This window comes from Excalfactoria chinensis, chromosome 2, assembly GCF_039878825.1.
Source record: "Excalfactoria chinensis isolate bCotChi1 chromosome 2, bCotChi1.hap2, whole genome shotgun sequence".
Taxonomy (NCBI): domain Eukaryota; kingdom Metazoa; phylum Chordata; class Aves; order Galliformes; family Phasianidae; genus Excalfactoria; species Excalfactoria chinensis.
Window position 1 is genome coordinate 80,203,735 of NC_092826.1, and position 25,784 is coordinate 80,229,518.

Sequence of the window (25,784 nt, forward strand, 5' to 3'; positions counted from 1 at the left end):
AAAACAGAAGGAAAGAAACGTTTACTTGACTGAGTTTACTCTTAAATAGTACATTCCTAAGAACCACTGACCAAAATGAATGAAAATGCCACCTCTATCAGAGTCAAGCAGAAAGGATTCATTCCTGAAAGTTTCAAGAGTTGGTTCTCTGGTGTGCCAGCTTTTTTTCAGACAAATCTTCCTTCCCTCCAGCACACTGATTTTTCACCAAGAAAAATGCACAAACCAAACTGGCCACCTTGCAACATTTGGTCCCAACTTTGCATGATTAAAATGGGATGGTTTGGATTACATTTTGCAGCCAGCGGGGCTAAATAAGCCTGTCTGAAGTCCTGACCTAAATGCTTTGACTTCTAGAGAAGAAACTGGCAGCGAGAGAAAGAATAAACAGTTTGCTGTACAGTTCCAGCAGGCACCAAGACAGGGCTGCGCAGCGTGGCGAGTAGGTGTTATTATCTCATTTGTCATTAGTTTAAACTAACACGAAGCAGAAAGCAGAAGTCTGAGCACACGGAAACAGCACCCTCCAATTCTGATTAGCCTCTTGTTTGCACCACGTTGTGGCAATCTGGAGGCTGCATTGGCTCACTTAAACATTCTTCAGGCGTGAATGTAGTAACTCCTGTTTCTCCCTTGGAGGAAGGAAGGAGCAGCTAACCCACAGAAGAGTAGCAAGAGACGGGAAGAATCAATCCTGCAAACTGCCACTGCAACCATGAAGACATGGAACGTTCTCACTCTCATCTTAGCCCTGCTTTGCGTCAGTGCCAGAACAGAATGGCCTACACACACAGTCTGCAAGGAGGAAAACTTGGAGATATATTACAAAAGCTGTGGTGAGATTCTTAAAATTTCCATTTTCCATTTCCTTTTAGCTAGGCAACAGAATTGTTCTTATGCAGCAAGAGGAGCTTATAAACCAGGCAATGAATGGAAGGGTTACATTCCCAAGCTGGCACTGAGTTTTGCAGCTGGAATGTTTTGTCTTTCACATGTAGCTGGTTTGGTTGACATGCACGCATCTAAATGTATTTAGATGGAATATAATAGGGAGGAAATAACGTAACCTAATTCAGATTATTAAACAGCTGTCAAAAAATCAGTGCAGCTGGTTAGGATTTTTATCTCAAAATTCAGTTATTACAACATCAACAATGAAAAAAAGCCCACAACAGAAAGAGCTTCAGTCTTTCTCCCTTTTACCTCGGGGATAACAGACTCTTCAGTGCCCTGATCTGCTGGTTTCCTACTGCACAGTTGGGCTGTGGTGATGTGCTTTCTGTCCTCCCACTTGGAGTGACAAGGGACCAGGCGTGACTGCGGGAAGGAATCGTGTTCTCAGCTGCTGCCGCCATGCTCAGCAAGGCTTCAGCAGCAGCACTTAACAGAGGCATTTCCCAGGAACCGTCGGGTTTGTTTGTTCTTTAAATCTGTAGAGAAGAAAAGGAGCAGGCAGCAACGGGATGACTGAAAATGAATTCACTGAGTGGTGACTGCTTTCCACTTCTTGCTTTGCTGGCCTTGTGCCTCTCCTATTGTGCTGATCTGCTTTACAACTGGGACAAAGGGAATTAGATTCACAGACGCTTCATTCATTTTCCGCACGTGATGTGAAAAGCGATTCGTGGCAAATGAGCACCCTAGAGTTTGTTTTTCCAATTCATCCAGATACAAAGGCTTTCCCGGGGGGCTTTTTCTCCCTTGTAGCATTCATGCAGTTTTGCACACCCATTAAAATAAAGCCAGTGAGGGACAAGAGAGGTAAATAAATATTTGCAATGCAATTCTTTCCAGGCCTGCTCCAAGGAGAACAAAGTCAGGCTTTACATATTATAAATGGGTATACCACTTTAGGAAAATATTTAATTAGCTAGTGAGTGTGACCTTTGGTATTACCTTTATTTTAGTAAGAATTCATTGTATAAACCAATTCTGTTCCCTCTACAAGTCTCAGCATGAGATGCCTTAACACAGGGGTATAGGTTACAATTTGTGTCAATTCAAACGATGATGAAACTTGTCTGCAGGGCATGTGTCAGTCAAGCATTGCTTCTTACTATGCACACCACCGGACTAACAAAATGCATTTGTTTAGAACTTGCACATCACTCGTTTGGCTTGCCATGCACACAGAGCTAACAGGTACATTCATTCAGGAGGGGATCACAGCTTGAGAAGCACAAGTCAGAGATCTCAAGTCAGGTCCCAACACAAGAGTGGTTTCTGTTCTCTTAGACACAGCTATGGGAGATGAGAGGATTACACAGACACAGAAACAATACAAGAATTAAATCAGATTCCTTGTTCGAAGCCTGATTCCTCTTCTCCTTGCAGCTCTGCCAGTGAGTGGCAACACTCAAGCTGCTGTCACGGTGTTCTGCCCTGCCTTTTCCAGAGGTTACCCATACCTGTATCTTCAGAACAGGAAGCACCATCTACATCTCAGCTGACCCAGCACATAATGCTTTACCTCACATAAAGCAAAAAATATAAGGCTTTTTGAGGAGGTTGGGTCCAGAGCACCTCCTAGATGGGGAATATGCTGAGCTCACTGGCCAGCTCACAATTGTGACAGTGATCAGACTTTCAAGAAGAGGAGAGTTTCTCCCCACCTCATTTCACCCTCAACCATAATTAGATGGGATTAATATAGCTTTTTTTTTTTTCTTTAGCTATGTCCCACTGGCTATTCTTACCCAGGAGGGAAAAGTCATATGCCTAGTTTTGACAAGACCCTTTCCTAACAAACCTCATGAAAACTCTGTAACAGCAGCAAGCACAACATAAATGCTGGGCAGGTGCCCACACACTTCAGATATTTCAAAAGGAAGACTGTCTCAAAAACACAGTGCTGCTCATTCTTCAAGGTGTTGGTATGGAACTAAAAAGAGCTGGAGCACCTTCCTGGCTCAAAGGCCAGAGGTGGGGAAAAGGGACTGTGATAACAAATCCCAGCAGCCCCAGAAGTTATCCTGACAAACTACTGAAGAACAATAATGCTAAGCTGCAAAACTAAACCTCACTGAATGCAACCGACCCCAAAATAAATGACATTCTGTCTCGGTGAAGCTATTCAACCTGCATGTCCTTTCAGTCTGAGAGATCCTCATGGTATCTCCTGCTCCACTAATGATGCCAGTAAATGACATATTTGGGAATAAAGTATCTACAGTGAGGTTGCCTGTCCAAAAAAAAACAAAACTTGGGGAAAAAAATCCCAGATGGCCTAAAGAAGATCAGAATTTCACCCCTATTGTTACTATAAATTCTTGGACATCATCAGTGCACCAAGGTTGAATCAAGTAAAATTTAAGAAGGTTGGGGGAATTCTAGCCAAGCACTTCACAACTTTATTTCTGGAACTGGATGCCATCTATTAGATTGATAGCAGAGTTCAGTCTGAGTATTTAAAATGGAGCCGTGTGTTCATTTTTGCTTTGCAGTTTATCAGATCCTCTTCTATAAGGCAGTAAAAATCTGACTGAAGCTAAAAATATGAGTTAATATAACTGTGATAAATGTAGTAGAGAGGTTTGGATGGGCAAATGACAATAGATACAGAAAGAACAGCAGTCTTCTGTTCTCAAAAGCAAGTCCCAGTTCCTGAAAGCTGTTGCCCTAGCTGCAACCTGCCTCTATAATGGGGTATGTTACAGGCATGCATCAAGCTCTTAGGCTCACCCCATATTCTGGATCCTATGAAAAGGATCCTCAACATCACCCAGGCATATCAGACCAAGCCCTCAGGGACCAGACCCTTACAGCATGCATCAAAAATGAGATGGACAAGACCACAGTGATCAAAGTCACACACTTTGGGAGGAGTGGGGGATTGTAATCTAAAAGAAAACAGATGAAAATTCTCAGCAGCAAGTCCATAGCAAGAAATATAGGCTAGGAGATGAATGGTCTGTAAGTAAATAGACTCTGTGCTGCCTCCTCTACATAACCACAGGAGACATAACACCGAGACAGTCTATAAATAGCAAGACATTTCCCATCAGTGCCATTCTTCCTCCCAGGAACAAGTGACAAAAACGAAGGAAGACCTCAAATAGCCAGAAATCACTTTAGAAGCCTGAACGGGGATCCTAAGATAAAAGCAACGCAGGTTAACATATCTGACTGAGAAAAGAGAACTGTAATTGGCAAGTCTATGCAGAGACATGGAAAGAAGCTGCTACACAAATGGCTTATTCCTATTCTTTTTAATTTCACTGTGATTTTTACAGTAAAAAATACTTTTGATCTTTCCTGCTACATCTTAAAAGGCAATTCTGTGGGAAGGGAAAGACAGGAAGGCAACGATAGCAAGTGCCCTGAGCAGATTCTAATGGTTTCTGATTGTCAGGCTTCTACCTGAAAGTGCGAAGTGCAGCTAAGTCAGAGACTACAAAATGAAAGTCCTCAGTGCAGCTGCTGGCCCCTGCCTCTGGACCATTCATCTAAGCTTGCGTTAATTCACCATGAAAACATTCCTACAAGGTAATGTTCAAATGGCACAAATAAAGCAGGTAATTGCTACTGCAGGTGCATCAAAAACGTTTTACAAGTGTTTTTACAGCTCCATCTTACAGCTTTAGCTAGGAGAAGATATATGCTTTTGTTTCAGGCAGGATGAGCAGACCAGTATTCTTGGTGAATAAGAAAGCTCTATGCTCAGGTTAGAACCTCAAGGGTTTCAGAGCTGCCTGCTGCCTGAAAATGGAGATTTCCTGACAAAGCAGAAAAGACCACTGGTCAGGTATAAGGTTCTTAGGGTCTGGAGAGCATCCACCATTAAGGACTTTGTTTTCTATGTGCAGGAGTAAATAACATGGAATTTCAGGGAAAGCTTCAGGACCTCCAAAGTTAAATCTTGAAGTATATTCTTCAGGCTTTATAAAACGTGTTCAGGGCACAAGGGATGTTTGACTGTCAGGCAGAGACAAACAGATTTCCCAAATAACATTTGACCTTGGGCTTTGTGTGTGTGTGTGTGTCCTTTTACTTCCATCCAAAGCTCAGCTAATAGCCACTAGCTAAAATTCCAGGAAGAGAAGGAATCAATCAGCATTCATTTCATACTGCAGAACCTCCATAGGAAACCAACTGTACTCTTCTTTACAGTTATATCTACCTACAGGTTTAAAACCAGATGAATAACAACATTGAGCAATATGAGCAACTATTTGCTTTAATCAACATCTGCTAGACACAGCAGCAGGCCCCTCTGCACCCCTGAGAGAATTATTTTCCTCCTAAAGAGAACAAGGTTAAACTGCATATGTTCACCAATATCTTCCCTACCCTGCACTGATTAAGTAGGAGAGAACAGCACCGTCCACTTCAGTATGAACTTGCACTGGATTGCGTTTACTAACAGAGACAATCACATTTGCATTGCTTTTTATACTCATGAGCTCAGATTTGGACCTCGGCAAAAAAATACCTTGAAGCCAAAAGGGTTATTTTAGTGTAAACTCTTCTCTGTCCAGATAGCGCAGTATAGCTGTTAACCTTCCCGTTAAATTCCACATTGAGGGAACTTCTCAGTGCTTAAAAATGAAAAAGTGAAGACGGATAGACTTGTTAGATTACTGTTTCCAGACTGTCCCTGCTGGATAGTTTCAGTCTTACTGGTATTCCCCTCACACATTCATCAGCCCATCACATCCTTTCTCTTATACACCAAGAGATCAAATGCACTAATTCCCCTTTTGTTGTTGTTGCTGCTGCTGTTTTAAATAGGCATGTAACACCCATCCCTGATAAATCAGGGATACAGACTTGCAAACAGTCCTGCTAATTTGTCATTGTTGCAGCACTCATCTCACAGCACACTGCTTTCTGCTTTCTGCATCAACCGAAGTTACTGGTCTCTTTTCCTCGCTAGCCATATCCATTGCCTCTAGATGAAGGACAGAAGTAATCTGATAGCTTCAGCTGGCAAAGAGGAGTGCAAAAATTCTCAGCTCACGCATCTTCAGGGCAAATGTTCTGCTAGACACTTCATAAAAGGAGGCTATTTTTCTATTATTCTTTGTTTTTTTGGCAGACAGATTGAGCCAGATGCTTCTCTTTGACTTATTTATTTATTTCCCTCAAGCAGTCTCCAGCAATTCCTTCTACTTCTAAATTATTTAAAGCCACATGACACCAGCTCCCCTCTGATCTTTTGTTGCATAAATTGCTAATGGGCAAACAATCAAAGGACTCAAGAATTTGACTTGAAAACATTTTCTATTTGCTCTGTCCAAGCAATCTTAGTGTCATAGCCTGGCTGCTGTACTCATCTGGTGTAGCTTGCTTACTCCAGGGGGAAGGCCAGATGTTGACAGGCATATTTCTAGCTGCAGTTCCTAATAAAGTGAAACTATCATCAGAAGCAAGGTAGCACGGATGTGAGTGCATATGTAAATTTGCTTTGGTTCTGCACACGTAAAACTTGTAAAAAGTCTGGTCCCTTCATGAACTAAAATCCATGAATCTGTTTTATTCTCCACTCCATCACAGTGGGTTAAAACTTTCTTTCTCTGTGTGAACTCTGAGGTTGTTCTGGCTTAGTTTTACCTCATTTCAGAGAGAGGAGAGTATTTAGTAGAATGTAAATGGTGAGGAAGAACACAAGACAATTTCACACCTCTCTGGTACTTTGGTAACAAACATCATGTTCAGCATCTAGTCTTTGAACCACTTAGCAAAAATCAATATTAATGCTTTCAGTGAAGTTGTGGAGATAATTAACCTCAGCTGAACTTCTGACTCCTTGCTTATTCATATGTAATATCACCTGGTTTTCTTCATGTTGTCACATCATCTCACCTAGAGCTGTAATGAAGGCCCCCAAAAAACCTCTGGGCCCTACAATGCTTACAGTTTACCAGAGAAAATGGGAGGTAGGAGATCGGGTTCTTGCAGCAATTTGACATCCACCAGCAAATGCAATCCAAGAACAATGAAAACACAGCCCACATATAGCAAAATGATTTCTGCTGTATGATTGCAGCAGCTTCAAGGAGATGACCTAAAACTTGAGAAGAGCAGTAGCCATCAGGGAGATGTCCAAATACCCTGCAAAGAGCCACTGCATGCCGAACCCCAAATCTCTGCTCCATCCCAGGTGCTGATTTTAGACTCAGGAGAGCTGCCGCTCGCCAAGAACTAGGATCTTGAAAGCTATCAGAAAATAATTCAATGCACCAGTTTCCTCTTCACCTGAAGATGGATGGCCGCTGTCAAATGATCCAGCGGTGATTGGGCAGGCAGGAACCCAGCCACTTTCCTTAGCTGAGGGAGCATGCTATTCCAATTATAGCTTACTGCCACACTCCTGTGGTAGATTTCAACCCATCCTAGGAAAATGGGAACATTTAGTCCATTTATATTCTGCTGATTACTGTTCTGTATAACCAGCAGTAGAGCCTGCTATCCCAGAGCATGGCATGTGTCTAACAGCAGGGCAGTTTCTAGTAATGTTTGGTTCTATTTCTGACATAAGTCTGTTGTGAATCCCCAGGCCTAGTGGCAAGCTCTGATGCTCAGAGATCTGTCTCAAGCAGAACAATATAAAGAATGATAAAGAAACACATGAACAGGGGAGAGACAGATCTGATTAGGACACGGGCGGTTACTGTATGCATCTTACTCATGCAGCGCATGGTATTTTCTTACCAACAGAACAGAAGAACAAAGACTTTCTCGCTAATACATTCCCTGCTGGGCCTAAATTAATGCAGTATTTTCTTGTTAGACTGCTGTAGCTGAAGTCTGTCCTGCCTCCCTCTCTCTCAAGCTAACTAGGACAGATCAGGATTATCAAATACAAATGCAGATCTGTATGTGCCATCTCTCGAAGCCAGTACCTCTCAGTTTTGTCTTCTTAAACAAAGCTTTGTCATACCACGCAAAGCACAGCAATGCACACAATCTCTCCAAATATAACCAGAGGCAAAAGCAAGAAAAGTCTCCATGAACACTCAGACACTGAATATCCCCCTTGAGCCCTTACAAACTGCTCTTACAAACCTGCTATCAGCGAAGGTGGTTTGGACAAGAAGAAGCAGGGAGACTTGAGTCAGGATTTTAGAAGGGCTACTTCACACAAGGCACTGACACCTCCACCCTCAAACACAGCCCCTCATCTCCGATGCCTTTAGAGAGGCTTCCCTGCAGCTCACTACCAGCTGCTTGTCTTGGGACCAGGGAAATGTCTTCCTTTGACTCAGTCTGACACATATCTTTGCACACGGGTTCAGCTTCCCATCCTGCATCTGGTCCTGACACCCCAAATGCTGTTACTTCTAGAGTCACTGCCCCAGTAACAAGTCTGGAGAAGCTACCAGCCTTTTGGGTTACCGTTGCTGAATAATTGCTGGTACACTCAGCAATGACCTTTATTTGAAGTAGTAAAGAGACAGAGACTTAGTCCTTGACATAAATTGTTTCAGAAGATGCTGGAATCACTCAGTTCCAAAACTAAGGCCTACGCAGCCAGTAACACCCATATGTAATTGAACATAATTGCTATTTTGTATTACTGATGTTCAGTGTTCTTGAGAGAGAAGGATATAAAAACTGAATGAACGTTGTTGTTTTCTTTATAAACCATACCTTAAATTTCTCTTGCTAGTGTTCTAGGGGTTTTTAGCTTATAGATTATACTGAGACTAAATCTTCAGGCTTCTCTCTAAAGTCACGTAAGTTTTATCAGAAAGGAAGCAGAGCTATTAACTCACAGTTCATAGACCCTGGTATGTTAAGGATACATTAACAATGACTTTCCTGTTCCGTAACATTCACGTTGCCTAAGCAAATCAGAAAGATACAGGAGGTACAGGAGATAAAACAAGTCAGCTTTTACAGAGGAAGCTAGCATGCCTCTCCAAAACTAAGGACAAGCCAAAATTAATCCTGTCTCTGATGTGAGTGCTTTGGGATGATGCATCCTTATCTTGATTAACTAGCTCCAGCTGACCTGAGTCACACTTTACTCCGCTCCCTACTGAAAAGAGGGCCTATGCACTAACCCATGTCTTAATATGGCTGCAGCATTCATGGACGACAAGACCCAAATGAGAAGTTCATTAAACTGAAGATACTCAGGGAAATCTAGATGTGAAACTGGAAACTTGTTAATTCAGCTGGACCTTCTTCCTCAGTGCCTAGCAAATAACTTCCACAGTGTCAAATTTAACCCCGAGAATTCAAGTTAGTTTCTTTAAATAGGCATTAAAGAGAAAATGACAAATGAATACAGAAGCTGAGATCCCCAATAGTTCCTCATTCTTTCCTTCCCTTTTATCACCTTGAATATTGTAAGGACATAAGAACTAATGATTTAATTTTATTAAGAGTTTTGAAGATGAAGACTGTTGGGTAATTACTAAATAGGTTTCTTCCTTGTATTTGTTTACATCTCTTCTAGCACCAGTCTGTCCTTGTTCGACCCTAACCAAGCCCAGCTACATAACTCCACAAGTTTCACCCAGTTTCTTCTAACAGTGAATATGAAAGACACAAAGTTTACCAACTTAAAGAGTTTTCTTACCACCGCAAGACTTACAGATGTGGTCTTCTGCAAGCAAAGCTCGCCTACTTGCTCTTAGTTCAGTCATAACAACTGATTTAATGCTCATACGGAAACAGTGGGATTTAAGAGCAGATTCTGATGACAGTAAAGCCAGTAGAGGATAGTTAACAAGATAAGGGAGAGGGAGGGAGAAGAAAAGACAAATTGTTCCAGAGTAGCCCAGCAAAATTCCAATAAGAGGTGCTTCAGATTCAGCCATGCAGTTTCTGTAATGCTGTTAGTGGTCCGGCAGCTCTGGAGCTGAAGGACATAGCAGTAAAAAAGAGAATTTTCTGTCAAAATCCTGCTTCTGCCCACCTTTATGAAACTGCAAATGTTACAACCCAAGCTTTTCTTACACGAATATAAAGAGACACTATAAATGCCCTTTTCCCCCTCCCATTAAGCAGATTTTCATTAATAAACCTCAACGTATTTGTAAAATGTCCATCAACGTTTTAAAGTGTTGGTAATATCTCAAAGCTGAGCTGGAAAAGCAAAACTCTGCAACCAGTTGAAGAGTTTTTACTTTAATTATGGAAGAGAGAGCAGATTGAAGGGAGTGGGTGGAGGGAAGTCTGGGAACATACAGTACTGTGCACTATGAAATGTTGCAGGGAAGTGGAAGGCTGAAGGGCAGCCCCACGTGTTTGAGAGATTTAACGGTAAATGTTATTGCTCCGCACATGTGAAAGACATAACATGCATTTTTTTTTTCAGTCTAACCATCTCGCTTCAGATTGAAGCAAGAAGGAAGAGTAAGTATTAAACCTCCATAAGAGAGAAACAGTGACTCACAGTTGTGCAACATAAAAAAATGGCAATGGCCTCCAGTTGCTTTTGTCACACGAGGCACTCCTCAATATTTAAAGGAAGAGGAGTGAGACACGCTACCTTTGGTCACAGCTCACAGCCGAATCTACAAGCATCTTCGACTATGAAATGGTTAAGAAAATTAATACTATTTCCTTTAATTTCCTTTTAGCAGCACCCTTTCTGCCTACGTTTTTTGGAATCCAGACACCCTGGCACCACAACTTAAGCAAAACAGCCTTCCTTTCAATTGATTTCAGCAGGAGTCAGCCATGTACACAACAGTATCAAGGATGCTGGGTAGCCTGAATTTCCACAGGAAGACGGTCATAAGATTAATTATTGGTTATTTTGCTGAGTGTTTTTGTTGTTTGGCTTTGTTGTTGTTTTCGGTTTGGGTTTGTTTGGTTTGGGGTGGTTTATTTTTTTGCCAGTAGAAAAGTTGGCTTCACAGCAACAGAGCAACAACATAAAATCCAAGCGCTCTAATTCACAAATACTTCTGGAATATCTCATGTCGGTGCTTTCACACATTTTCTCTTCTCTGGGGAACGGGTAACCCTTGTCTGGACACATCAGTGTCTCTCTGTACTGCATCTCTGATGATGGAGGAGGAGGCACCGCGGTTACATTATACAATCAAACCAGTCACCGGGCAGAAGAGCTCAACCCATAAGAAAAAAAGACAGATAGGAAACATCCAGACTAAATCAATCCCGAGGTCAGGTTCTCAACAAGAAACATTCTTTCCAGCAAAGCCTGGTTTCATGAAAATCTCCTTTCCATCAAACAGTTTTGGAAGAAGAAAAAAAACCAAACAGTTGAAATAACAACAACCTCTTACCCTAATACCATGAATCAATTTGTTGATTAAAAGCACAGCCTAGTCTGTTTGAAAAGAAAAAGGTCACCATCTGTGTTGCAGTGCCATCTTTGACCATTGTTCCGTTCTGGATGTTACAGAACCAACAACTGTTGTCATTTGACAACCAGTGCTGTATGTAGGCACCAGTACCCAAGTTGCTCAGGACCTGAGCGGCTGTTTCCAGAACATTATCCTCACAACACACACCAAAAAACAGAAATGAAAAAGAGCTCTTGCAGAAGTCCAGAGCAAAGCGGAAACCAAGCCCTGACAGGTGGCAGAGACCAGAGAGGAAGCAGGTATAACGGCCCTGGGAAAAAAAAGAGAAGTTTGGTGTTCTTTCCAACTAGAACAGGAAACTCAATTATGGGAACTTCTGAAGCTGCAATAACAGAGCAAGAACTGACAGGAATATGGAAGAGGAGGACAGACACCCCTCTAACTCTTGCCACGTTTGAGCAGCTCAACTCCAGGCAACAGCTTCTTATCCCAAGCAGTTTGTGTAATTTTAGTGGTGTGGAAGAAGAAATACAGCACAGGTTCAGAGCTACAAGAAACGCTAGAGATTTTTACCTCTCTCTTTTGAACAGTCACTTAAAGTTGTCAGGAGCTAGGACCTGGGAGCTCCTCTTGGACCATGCTGACAACTGACAGCCTGCAAAGTCTGGCTAATATTGCCAGGTCCTCCTGGTGCTTTCATTCTTTTGGTGCTTCCCTCTAGGCAAGCAGGCTTTGGTCATCCAGGCTTGGTCCCTGACAGCTGTTACAACTGTAGAGGCACTGCTGCAAAAACAGGGCCAAGCAGGGAGCTGAAGCACTACAGACACATTAATTCAGCCACACAGAAGACACTGTCTCAAGTTGCACCACAGCATCAAAGCGAAATTCTCCCAAGCCAGTATTTTCCATTCAGTAAGATGATCACCTCAAAGCACAAACCATAATAACTTAAAAACATTTTCCAAGTCTATAATTTGTCACCAACAGCTCCCTTTAAAATGTGGAGCCTACGGCTGCTTCTGTGCGTGCCACAATTGCACTTGGGCCCATCCCCACAGCTTCTTCAGTTTCCACAGAGAGAAGGATGCATAGGAAGGTCATGAAGATCCAGCAGGGCCAAATACATGCCTAAAGCAGGGTTCTGTTACAGCATACATCCATAGGTTAGGTGACACGCAGCCAAACTAGTCACATCTTCCACCTCTGGAAATCTCTTTCTTGTGCTGTTGGCTGCAGCAGTGCCAACAGCAATGGAGCTGTCAGGTTTTGCTGCTTGCTGTCACCAGAGAGTGACACATTGGCGAGCTTTCAGGCATAGCACAGAGCCGAGGGAAGGAAGAAGGTGCAAGCAGTTGTGTTTGTTCCAGTTTTGGAGCTTCATGCTGAGGAAAGGGCACCACAAAAAGCAGTAATGGTCACATCTGTGACAGTCAGCAGCTGCAGGGCTCCCCTTGTCCCCAGCTCTGCTAAAGTCTCCCAGAGAAGAAATGCAGCATATTTCCCAGGTTACAGACATCACATGGTGGTGGGCCCAGCATGAAGCACTGCAGGATCTCAGCTACACAATCTGTTTTTGTTTCCTTTTTGGACTTTCCAAAGTTTGGGATTTAGGTTCCCAGATAATTGCCAAGTCATCCTCAAAACTATTAAACACAGGGTGTAAGAGCTTCGAGTCTATCATGGAAAATATTGAGGAAATACCTAATTTGTCTTTTTATAACACTTCTGTACTTTTACTGTTGTTTTCTATACAGTCAGTATCTCATGGATAAAAAATCAAAAGTAACTTGTTACTTCTCACTGCTTTCTTTTTCCTGACAGATCCTCAGCAAGACTTCGCTTTAAGCATTGACCGTTGTTCAGATGTCACAACCCATACCTTTGATATCAGAGCTGCAATAGTCCTAAGTAAGTGAGTTCCCATTTCCTTGTACCATAAGCAGGTATGTTTAAGCACTGGTATTAAGTAAGCAAGGGTAGCAACCCCCTAGAAAGTATATCCTCCAGCACTTGTCTGAGCAGCAACAGAAGGTCAAAATCAGTACTGCATTTGAGCTAAGGGTCTGGGTGCACAAGTTAATATTAGTTACAGCTTGACTTTTGACCGTTCCACGGACAAGCCAACTTCTTACCACCCTTTTGGCCCCAAGCTCACCTTCTGCTGCTACAACTAGTGATAGTGCACTGCTGCGTACTCCTGGTACTAAACATGAGTCTGTAAGCCAAGCATCTTTTAGCACTTTGGAATGCCCTCTTACATGCAAAGGTCATCCTCCCAATGGATATGCTGCCCTTTTGCCTGGGGAGCATCTGCTGTCAGGTGGCTGCAAAGTTAAACAAGCTCACACACCACATTACAGGCATTTGCAAATACCTTTCCAACAACTCAGATTACAGGACCTCCCTCTAGATCTGGCAGCCACACTAACTTGTCTATGGTAGCCAGCTGAAAAGGCCCAAACTCCCAGCAATATTTAGATGATTTGCTGGTCCATGGCATAAATCTGGCTTGGGACATTTCTCCAGGCAGCAGTACAGCCCTGGGACTGCTCCCAGGAGCTCACTAGATTTGGTCACACTGCTAGGGGCAGGAAGAAAGAAAGTTTAGGTTTATGGACACTACCTTTCCTATGCCAGAGAATGGACCCAGTTTAAAATACAAATGTAAGCTACTATGTCCCTTTTGACATCCCTTGATGGGCTTGGAGAACAGTTCTCTCATAGAAATCAGCAGAGATTTCTATGTTTCAGGAATTCTTGGTGAAGAAACAATGTATAATGCCTTGAATGAGGGGGAGGGGGGAAAGAAATAGAAACTTTCATAAAACATAGATTTATAAGGCTGTTTACCCTTGCATATTCTCTGAGCACTCCTACTTTCTGTACAGGACAAAGCATCAAGGAACTGTATGCCAAGCTTGATCTGATCATAAATGGGAAGACTGTCTTAAGCTACTCAGAGACACTTTGTGGACCAGGCCTTTCTAAGCTAATTTTCTGCGGAAAGAAGAAAGGAGGTAATTTAAGTAGCGATCTAAAATGTTTGATGGCTACTGAGTACTCCAAGCAGGATGCACCCGCTGTGCTACTGAATGCACCAATATATTGTAATGTTATGTTTACTTCAACAGCACATTAACGGGTGGCAAAATCACAGTAGGACAGCATGCTTTTCCTCTAACCTGTTTGCTCGCTTTTCTTTTAATCACAGAATATTGCACTCATATGGGATTTCAAGTCCATAAAAAAATAACTTTGGTAATGTGACCACATCCAACAGCAGAGGGGTTCATAAGCCCTATTTATAGCCACGTGGTTGTCATGAGAGCAAAAAGCATTTCAGAACTGGCCTTTATTTTTGTCTGAGGAAGGGCTGAGCAAACAAACAAGGCGTTCTGAACACATTCTTTACTACTAAGCAAATAACACTTCCCGTTCTTAAAGGCAGTTCCTAACACACATTAACAAGAACTACGATGAAAAAGATATTTGGATCAGTATAGGATGTGGTACCAGCTATGCTTTTCATCTTGTTTCTGCTCACCGTGTGTCTATGCTGCTGTCAGATGATTTATAGTTCGTGTCAGTCAAACTGCCAACCAGTGCAATAGTTGGTTTTCAGCAGCATTAGCTGTGCACAAACCACTCCTTGGTCTCAAGTGAGCCTGGGCACTTCAGGGTCTCTTCTGCCATGCCTCAGGCCAGGTAGGGCATAGATAGCCACAGTGGGTCCAGAAGAGCTACTGCCATTATTTTGAAGTCACTTCTGTGTCACAGTCATTTTTGTTGGTCAGTTTTAAAATAAGGAGGTAAAATTTCAGAGAATTTTGGCACAGAGAAAGTTTCAGGAGCTCTGCTTTTCTTTTCCTTTCACCTTCATCTCTAACACGATAACACTGTACTGGCATGGGCTATGAGTTTGACAACCACTAATGCTAAGACAACCCTCGGAAAATTACCAGAACATTTCACACCCCATAGAAATATGACAAAGAATAATAGAGAAATGCTGCATGAGCAACCCATTATGTAAATCCCATAAGCCAGACAGAAAAAATATATATATATATATTAGAGTTTTCTTCAGTTGCTCATTGAATTATAAGAAAAAATAAATAAATAAACACCATATACCTAGTGAAAAAACTATCTTACTCTGATGAGTAACAATAACATCCTTTGGGGAACACACTAAGAAGTGGAGCCAGTCCAGAGCAAAGCACAAACTGTTCTTTCACACATTAAACTATAAAGCCAAAACCTCCTGGGGTTTCCAAGTCCCTTAATCTTGGAGTGACAGGTGATTGTTTCTACTATTGAAGTGCACTATGATATAATACCACTGTTGATTGTTTGAATATTATATATCTTCATTTAGAAGCATCTCTAAGTTTGGGCCAGGACATACATCTCACATTCTTTAAAACACATTACCTGTTTGAGGAATTCAGCATAGCTGTATTTTGACCATATTAGCACAGATATAAACCTGCCCTAATACCTACACAGAAAGACAACATTGTGAACAGGTAGATAGCTCTTTTGGAGCCCTATTTTCACTGTTGTTTACAAACAGTATTTCCAACATCTGTTCACATGTGACCTGAGTTTAAAGCTGCTCTACACCAAATGCATTTACCCACCACAAGGAGGACAAATATTACCTGTGCTTCCCTTTCCCAAAATGACACAGAACATAGCTTTGCTGATGACTCTGTTGGTTCATTGGTGTGGATCAAGCACAGAGAAAATTATGATTAAAAGAGATTGATATAAGATGGATTTGACAAAGTTTGGGGGTTTCCCTTACCAGCACCCTTTTTGTCCTGTATTACTACCACTTTGCCATGACTGGAAATACTTTAAAAGACCTAGCATAGCTGGAGTTTTCATCTTCATCATAATCATAGTATTTAGTATATATGTTAAGCAAACCCCACTTCTGGCACAGATCACTGGCACTCCTAAGTAATTTTTGGAGCTGTATTCCTCTTGTGAAGTTGCAAACTTAAAGGTTTCGAGGAAATAGGCCGTTGTTCACTTAAGAACAACAATAACAACCCGACCTGTTAAATTCTTTGTTTTATAACATGAGCTCAGCTCTTCCTCTTTTTCATTAGAAAGTGCTGGTTATTCTCTATTTCCTCCAAAGAAATAGAGAAGAAATTCCTCCAACAGTTATGCAATATTTAACAGATTTCCTAATGCAATCACTAAAATCAGAGAAAAAGACTTAGAATGATAATATTTTGTAAAGTGCCAACCACAACTTGCAGGCTTAAACATAACTCTGCGAGTTCACACTCCGAAACAATACAGCCCTCTCTATAATTCATTGACTTTTTCAGTAGGTTTTACAGTGAGCATGTTCTAAAATAGTACTTAGGAATAAAAATAGAGAATAAGGCATGAGATCCAGAGCTGAGTATCACTTGGAGTTTAGGTACGTGTTTCTGACAAAGCTAGGTCTTATATTGATATATACAATGCCATCTTGCTTAGCCCCTTCATCTCACATTTTCCTCCCCAATACAGAGAGTGGATGTTTCTCACCAAGCTATGTATTTATATACATTTTTCTCACTCAACTGCATGTCTATATAGCTGGCAGTTATTCAGTTCATTCCTGCATCCCTAAAATTCGCAAGTTTTGTGTCAACTGCATGGGTGCAAGATCGTGTCCTAGAAGAGCTTCAGCGTGGAGCATTTAAGCTCTAAAAAGATATAAAACATAGAAGAAGAAGAGGTGGGTGCAGATGTACAGGGTCTTTATATAGTACAAGACTGTGAGAACGTTTAAGATTTTCAGTGCAAGGAGGATTTGAGAAAGAGGAGTGAGAAGTGAGAATTTCATTATAGGTGTTTTGTCAGGAATGAGAGGCATCTTCATGATAAATGATAACTGGTAACTTGAAGTAGTTCTCAGGAAGTTCTTATGCACTTGAAAGCTCTGCATCAGACTGGAAGACACTGAAGGCCTGTTCACTTACAGGGAAAAGGACTGAGTTACTTTTGGTTGAAGTAATATTGCAAATACAATAATATCACCTTGAATCAATGGTACATTAGAAATGTTTTCCAGCATCCTCTACAGAAATCACCTGCAGTTCAGTCTCTAGGAAAAAGGGCCGAACACGGAGGGTAAGGTAAAAGTATATCACTAATGACAGCATACTTGACATGCTATCATGTATCAACAGACTAACAAAAAAACTGGGGGAAATTTTAATGAGAAAAATGTAGCCACAATTTATACTTCTCCCAGTCATATAAATAACAAATAGTCATGCATTTATGCAAATATAAAAGCATCTGGGCTTTCTCTATAAAGACCACAGAACTTCATCAATGAGCTCGGCTCAGCGTTTGTGACAGTTACAGTTACTGCAACAGATGCTCACATCCTCTTTCAATGGAAGAATGCAAAAGTGTGTATGACAATATGAAGGATGCTGTGATAAACTACAGTCCTTAAAGCCTCTGAGGATGTTTACATTACTGGAGTTAAAACAAATCTCCATGCAAGAGAAACATTGAATAGACTTGGAGAAGCTTAATCCAGCCAGCATAGGCACTGAGAAGGTTGTTGTAGTCAGAAATGAGTACGAACAAGAGAATTCAGCTCTGTATTATTTCCTGGCAAGTCTCAAAACTGCTTTTGCTTTCCAGTCAGAATATACTTGCAAAGAAGCACAGTCCTTTTACGTGATGATAGAAGCAAGGAGGGTCACAAGAGTCACAGAACCACATAGTAGTTGAGTGGGGATGGGACCTCACATCTGGTCTAGCCTTCCTGCTCCAGCAGCACCACATCGAGAAGGTTGTCCAGGATTATACACAGACAGCCTCTGTCTGGAAACTCCACAATCTCTCTGGGCAGCCTGTGCTACTGTTTGATCATTCTCAACGAACTGTTTCCTAATGTTCAGATAGCATCTCCTCTGTTCCAGCTTGTGTCCATTGCCTCTTGGCTTGTCACTGGGCACCACCAGAAAGAGCTGAGTGTAGCCATTCTTTCAGAAACAAATAGCCTGATGCTTCTTATTTTATTTAAAATATAAGCTTTGCAGAACTTGGATGCTGTTTCTCTACATTTTGATTGTGGACAGCTTTCCAGCAGTCTAGGTAGGACTCTAATGAGCTACATGATCCAAAAGGAATTTCCATATCCCAGAGAAAAAGGATTTCAGGGAGAGGTTATAATTCCTGGCCCAGTTTCTTCTCTACCCTCCTCTGCTGTCATCTAAGACTTGTTAAGCTCAGAACTGACTGAAGAAGAAGAGAAAGACAAAGCTTATTTTAGGCTTTATACTGAAAGCAAGTGTACACAAAGCACAAAATGAAGCACTACTCACCTCAACACACATATGGCCCAAGTCCCAGGCAAGTCACTCACCACATACATCGTGAAGTATGCAGTGTCTTTAAACTCCTATTTGGGTTCTAGTAAGTTGTGAACTAAGTGGGCTGTGTTGTATTTTTAAGATTCTTGAGTCACCACTCTCTGCAGCAGAGATGTGTCAGACTCCAGGGCTCTTTCTTCATGCACAGCAGCAACTAGTGATGGCAATTGCTCTTTGAAAAGAAAAAGACTCCTTGGGGCTCAGGTGAAGTGGCCAGGGAAGCAGAGGAAAAGGAGCACTGTAATACAGTTAAACAGTTTGAGAGTGAGAAATCAGCACACACTGACTGTATTCTCAGTTTTGGTATTAGGTTTTTCAGGGACAAACTTCTCTACCTCCCACAATCACCAAGGCATCACCTTTAATAAACTTCATATTGATACAAAGGTATACAACATTGATGATGTCTCTCATTTTCTCCTCTTTCTCTGGTGCATACTACAGTCATTATTCTTTTATTTAAGTGTGTTAAATGAAGGCATTGACTAATATTTCATGATGTATGGGGAAGGTTCTGTGGACTGACTTCCATTCCAGACACCTATTGTATGTTGGGATGGACCACGTGACGAATACGTGACAAACCTTTTGTCCATTCCTTAACAAGAAACGGTCTAAAGTAACACAGAGATGCTGGACTAAAGCAACTCTCTAGAAGTGCTGAGGATCAAGATGCAAGCACATACTTAAATATGACGAAACGCTTATTCCTCTGTCACTGTCAAAGTAAAGAATATTTCATGACACCTACGGAAGAGAATCTTTAAACAGTTCTTCATTCTCCATGACTCGTATAGGGCAAGTTGTGTAAGAAATTCTGTACCGAAACATCTATGAATTTTATTTTCAGTCAAGTCTACACAGTTTGGCCCAGTAAGCTATGAAAAAGTAGGAGGAATTGCAGAACAGTCTGTGAATTCTGTCCATTAATGCTAAAGTTGTTCTTTCTTCCACAGCGCAAAGCAAGTGTGTCTCACATTTAGGGAGATAAAGATCAGAAGGTGCAACTCCCAGTCTCTATTCCAGTCAGCAACACAATTTTGCGATGGCTTTAGCACACCACGTAACTTGGTGAACACTCCCTCAATAGCAAGATAAATGTTATTACTTTAAGGTCGTGTTCAGCAAGCAGTCAGAACTCTACACCTACAGAAACACTCTGCTCAGATCATCATTTTGACAATTTGAAGAAAAAAGCACAGTTCAGCTATTGCATCTCCAGGTGTTGAACAGATCATGCTAAAGGACACATGTCTAGCAACTTCCAGCTCCCCTTCCATTTCCCCATTTGCAGGGGCATGCTGACACAGGAACAACCACCTGGTTGTGCAATGCCAGGGCTCCCTTCTCCATCTCCTTGAGCTCAGGCTCTGCCTTCCCCATAAGGCAGTACATGTCCTGACATTTGTCTGGGGATGGCTGTTACAAGACTACATATTGAGCACTTTGCAGTTCTGTATCACTTGTCACTGGAGCACATTTAAGTTCTTTTACAAAAAAGCATCCGCTCTCAGCTGCTTGTTTCTGAAATGTGCTGCATGATTTCTAATCATCCATCATCATTTTTGCTTTCAGAACAACTCTACTATGAGGGACCAGTCACTCTGGGAATCAAAGAAATCCCACAGGTAGGTTCATCACCACTGTGCTCTGAAGCAAAAGGGCTTTCTGGAGGAGGTACAATCAGAAGGCTATCAGCAATGATTGCCAGCATATTCCAAGCTCCCCCAGCTGGCACACTGCAGCATGGCTGGTCTTTTCAGTACAAAAATAAGAGGCTATGCTTAAAGCACAGAGAGCCACCATTATCCCTATAGGCAAGTTTTCTTCAGATAGCAGATCTCCTCTACCAGTCATGCAGCCATACAGTTCTTTAGATGACTCCCCATCTATTACTCTGAAACTGACAACAAATGAAGCAGCTCCTCCAAGGGACTTCTTGAGAGACCAAGGCTGTGGTTCAGCTCACCCCTTAGTGGCCTGAACAACCTGGAGATGCTCATTCATCCTCACAAGCTATAAAGGCCATTTAGGTAATTATTGTAACTGTACCTGATCCACCATGCATACATGGTGTTACATATGGAGACAGACATCCTCTAAGCTGCAAATGTAAGTAGAAGCTGTGGGGACAAGAACACTTTGGACTCATGGAACATTAGGATAAGATGAATTTGTTAGCAAAGCGAGAAAGCAGGAAGTGCTCTTGGCACTACTCTGATCAAGTTGCTTAGTTTGTCCTTTATAGATGTTTTTTACAAGCAGACTTCTTCACATTCATCTAAGTCTCCTTCTTAAATCTCAACCCAATTACACTAAAAGCAAAATAGGTCTCAAATGATGAAAACACCATGATCTCTCTTAACTGGGAACAACTTCAAGCTGTATTTGACCAGCCTATAAAAAATGATTTCCAGTCACGTAACATGGAAGCACACAGTTCAGTTGGTCATTCAGACACTCTTTAGACTTGCTCACACAGAGAAGTATAGCAAGAATGCCCACTTCTTCAGCACCTGGCATAAAACCTATGTAAAACAAGGATGAGACTCTAGGGCCTGATCAGCACTGGAATTATTCAAGCACAAGAAAAGGAGAAGATGGGATCATAATAGGGATACAGAGCAAGAACATAAGTCCTGGAGAGCTGAGTTTGCCAAGACCTGCAAAGGCAAGAATGAAGATAACTGAGTTTTGGGAGGATCAAGCCTCTGTAATGACAGTTACTATCTCATACATCTCAGTCTTCCCTTGGTGATAGCAGCAACCATAACCTTCACTTGCCAGGCACTTGCTCAGGGAGTTGGGCTCCTTTATACAGGCTGTTGTCCCTCCCTCACAAATGTACTTTCCTTAATGTCAAGCCTTCCTCACATAGGAACATCCAAGCTTGTATCAGCCAGCATCCTGTTCCAGGAGCAGCTTTGCTAAATACTGATGGTAGTTCTGAAGTAAAAGCTCTATAGAAACCTAGGCATAGGTCATCATATCAAAAGAAACTTTGAAAACATGCACACAGAACAACAGAACTCCAATTCTCAGAAAATTAGCTGAATTTGGAGTCAGATAGTCTAAGACTGTTCTCTATCTTCTTTTAATAACAATTTTCACCCAAGAGGAAAATGTTATTTTGAAGGATGGGAAAATGTAGTCACTAACGAGCTATGAAAATGAGTTACTAAAAACTCACTTCCATGAATGAAACAATAAACTTCTGGAGAATTAACATGCTTGTGAGGAAAGGAGTAGGAAGCCTTCACTGTTAATTAATCAATCAGGCAAGTAACATTATCCTTCCATGCAGCAATCAGCTTCTGCTCATTCCAAAGCAGTCTCATCTGACCAGCCTAGGGGACATTTACACAATCTTCACAGCAATTATAACAAGGCTGTATTCTCACGAGTGTGTTGCCATTGGGCCTCTTTCTAAATTTGGATGTTACGCTTAGCTTGAACCTCTCTGTGAGGAAACAGGCCAGTTACTGCCTTAAAAATCCCACGATAAAAGGCAAATGGAAAGAAGCCCAACTCATTCTAGCTGTGCTATCCCCTGATTCACAACCAGAAACGCCCTGAGCAGGGTAAGAGCTTTCTGTAATTCAAGGCCAGGAGGCCATTGCTGCCAAGCTTTCCCCTGCAGCTGGCATGCCTACCCCTACTTGTTCTCTTCCAAACTCCAGAGAACACTGAAAAATACCACAATGCCAGCAATCCAAAAAGGATGAAATTTAGTTCACCTCTTTCTCTCACTCTGTCAGATGAGCTTTGTCACCTCCCTGCCACGATTCTCCTTCTCTGGGCACCTAGAGAGGGTGGTTTTGACCAATACAAAAAAGCCACAGTACCTTTAAAGGTTAAGATTTTTGCACTGTAATTACACGAAATCAACCTCCCCTCCTGAAAAAGAGGAAACTATTAGTATTTGTAACTGCACAATTTGATGCTAAACTACCTCTTGTTTTTACTACATAAGAATTAGTCATGGATTGACTCATTTATACACACACATCTCCAAGATGCCATCTTTTATAAAAACATACATGCTGAACAACAAGATCCAAGAAAGGAGTGCCAGACAACTGTGCACCTCTTCCCATTTCTGTTCCCGAACTGTGCTTGCTCACAAGAAACATGACAAGCTACATAGATTTGAAAGGAATTTTTATGCATCAAAACATTTTGTTCCCCGTGCACTGTTTTAATTTTGAACTCGTGCTGTCAGCATCGATATTTCTGACGAGAATATTTTGGCAGAAAATACAGGCAACTCTTTTACCAGTTCTGAAACGCATTCGGACAGAAAATACTTGAGAGGAACATGATGGGAGAAGGATTATTTTGTTTCTAGGAAGAGGACTCCCTCGTAGAAACAGAAGCAATTATTTACTACTCGTGGGCTAATCTCTTGCTTTTGTGTTTGCCTCATACAGGGAGATTACACTATTGCAGCAAGGCTGACTAACGAAGATCACGTCACTGTTGCTTGTGCTGATTTCACCGTGAAAAATTATTTAGATTATTAACTAAAACAACGTACTCAGTCCAACTTCCTCAAAACTACAGATTCCTTAAACTATTCAAGCCCAGCGAGATGCTTGCGTGCTTCAGTGATTCTGAAGGAAAGATTTCCCACGTGGTGGTTCTGATGCTGTTCCTCTTTATAGTTCACTTTTATGGAGAAGTCACTAGACCCTACCCTCTAGTGGTAATTTCATCTCCAAATGCACTCTGTAGCCCACTTTTTGCTTTTAATATATACAGCTGCAAATAGAAAGTATTTGATACCAACATTCTCATCTCAGGATGAAAATAGTACAAGGCAGAAGAGGCGAGAGCCAAAACAGATTTTTGCAGTAAGCTATGGAGGTATCCATTTCTAACACAAGCTAAAGATGACTGTCATTTGTATTATGCAGTTACAGCTCTCCACATTCTCAGTTTTTCACAAGGCTTGTTTGGAGCCTCCATTGGTATAAATTTTGTTGTAACCATAAAACAAAGACCATAAAAGATGAACACGACTCTTTTCAGTGCTCCATGTTCAGTCACTCTATTCATACCACTTAAGTTTTCAGGATTCTTCTTGTACATTTCTTTTTCATTCATTGACGTTTACAGTGATATGAGAATCATTTTGTTTAAGCTATATGCTGCTTGTCAATAAATTTGCAAGAACAAAAACATAAATGTTTTCTGCATATTTCTCATGATTCTAGGACCAAACTTTAGTATGGGGGGAAAAAAAACCACCCACAAACTGAGGGGAGAGTACCCAAGGGGGGAGGTTGAGGGAAATAAATGAGCTAGTTGGTATTCATTGCTTAAGAAATATTAGTCACATTGATGCACATCTTATATTAACAGAAGACAAATTGTCCTTTGCTTTGAGCAAGGAGCTCCATGAGAAGTAAACACAACTTAAGCTCCCAGGTGCAGCACATCCCCAAACCTCTCATTCCAGTAACCTCTGCATCTGGCACAGCTGATGGGTAATAACAGGTAACCAGAGATATTGGGGTCAGGATTGTGAGCGTGGAGATCCATTTGGAGAACTGGAACCACAGGGAAAGGATCAGGAGTGTATTTGAGTTCCGATTTGGAGAGGTAGGGGCATGAATTAAAGCTATAGAAAGGTGATGGAGCTGAGCACAGCTCCACAAATTAGCAAGAACTGTGTTGCATGCCTCATCTTGGAGAGGCTCAACAAGGGCAGCTGGGGCTGTGGCTCACAGCTGGCCACACAGGAGCTCTGGCACGCAGTCTCTATCCCACACACCCACATGCCTATGGCACAAATTCCTGAGCAGCAAGAGCATCCCTGCCACACAGATGACCAACACTGTAGTGCAGCCAGCAGAGAGAAGGCAAGGGATAGTCCCTTGATTCCCATTCCTGCACAGCAAAATTCTTGCCCACCATCCCAAACACGAGCATGTCCTTGAGGTCTAACTTGCAGTAAGCACCACAAAATGGGGAGGGAGCATAATTAACACACTGTGGCTCCTGTATATTTTTATTAAAATGCAATTTGGGGGAGGGAAAAGAAGAAAAATAAAATGCTGAAGATCCCCATCATAGCTTTGGCTACCACTCTCCAAATCAGGACTCGGTTCTAACATTATGACACTGCTCTGGAAGCAGTTTGCCCACATCACCACACTTGCTATGTTTTAGGTCTTCAAAACTAATAAAAAAGAGGTATTGCAATACAGATACAAACTCAGTTTTCTTTCTTCATCTCAGAAGTTCTCTTGATTCCCTTCTCTCCATGACTGCCATATCAGAAAAGGCATCTTGAGAAGAAACAAACAAAACTTCATTTAGCTCTACCATTTGCACAGGGGTTCACTTTCTCATCCCTATTCTATCACAACTGTGGAGCAAAAGCATGACTAGAATCCAAATGCCCATCTTGGTCTTTTATCTGATGAAAAATTGACTCAATGAAAAACAAATCTTCTACTTATTTAAATGCTTCTACTTGAAATCAATCCCATATTTGCCAGGTTCCTCTCAGTCAAATCTGTCAGGCTCCATACATGCTGGAGCTGGCCTGGAGAGACCCTCACCACAGCAGCCTTGGCTATCCACACAGTGCTCCCCTGGAACAACTCTAGCAGGAGGTCTCAGCTGCTGAAAAACGTAGGAATATCAGGTAGAAAGCATCAGATTCTTCCCCTCAGGATCTTCCATCTCCAACCCTTTGCTGCTTATCTAACTCAAACGTATTACAGAGCCTCACTGTTGGCAGTGCTGAAAAACATTTAGCATTTGGCTTTCTATCAAACATGTTGCTTGCTATTTTTCACTTGGAATTAGGCTGAAGAACTATGACTAGATTTTAAACCCACACTCCAAGGCTTTTGTCAGAGCAGGACAGCTTGCCATGATACAGAGATTCCTTGTCTTAAACTGCACTCAGGGCTCAGCAGCTCAAGGCCTCAACTAGTCTCTAAATGAAAAAGATCTCTGCCCCTTTGGCCTTAGCTTCTTCCTTGAATTCCTGTTTCTCATCAGGCAACATCCTGCATGGTCAAGCAACAAAAACATCATCTTCCTCAGTCCCAGAGCAGCTAATGACTTCTGTGCTCTACCAGAAGGTTTGTGCTGTAGTCTGTCGCACCTGAACTCAAATGCACTTGACAGATACTGC

The 25,784-nt window shown here is 41.8% G+C and overlaps 1 protein-coding gene across 1 annotated transcript; it reads left to right on the forward strand.

Annotated features, from left to right (window-relative positions):
• The first annotated feature begins 358 nt into the window (after nt 1-358).
• Nucleotides 359-23,818, forward strand: LY86 (lymphocyte antigen 86). The gene is made up of 5 exons (XM_072329399.1): nt 359-836; nt 13,050-13,136; nt 14,117-14,245; nt 20,207-20,259; nt 23,062-23,818. The coding sequence occupies exons 1-5, from the start codon at nt 716-718 to the stop codon at nt 23,152-23,154; spliced, it is 483 nt and encodes a 160-aa protein (XP_072185500.1). The 5' UTR covers nt 359-715; the 3' UTR covers nt 23,155-23,818.
• Nucleotides 23,819-25,784: the final 1,966 nt, after the last annotated feature.

What these genes read in the sequence shown, in the direction of transcription:
- LY86 (XM_072329399.1), top strand. Translation starts at nt 716, where the DNA reads ATGAAGACATGGAACGTTCTCACTCTCATCTTAGCCCTGCTTTGCGTC. An exon ending in GATATATTACAAAAGCTGTG is followed by an intron (nt 837 to 13,049) that starts GTGAGATTCTTA and finishes TTTTCCTGACAG; the next exon opens with ATCCTCAGCAAGACTTCGCT. An exon ending in CTGCGGAAAGAAGAAAGGAG is followed by an intron (nt 14,246 to 20,206) that starts GTAATTTAAGTA and finishes TTTTGCTTTCAG; the next exon opens with AACAACTCTACTATGAGGGA.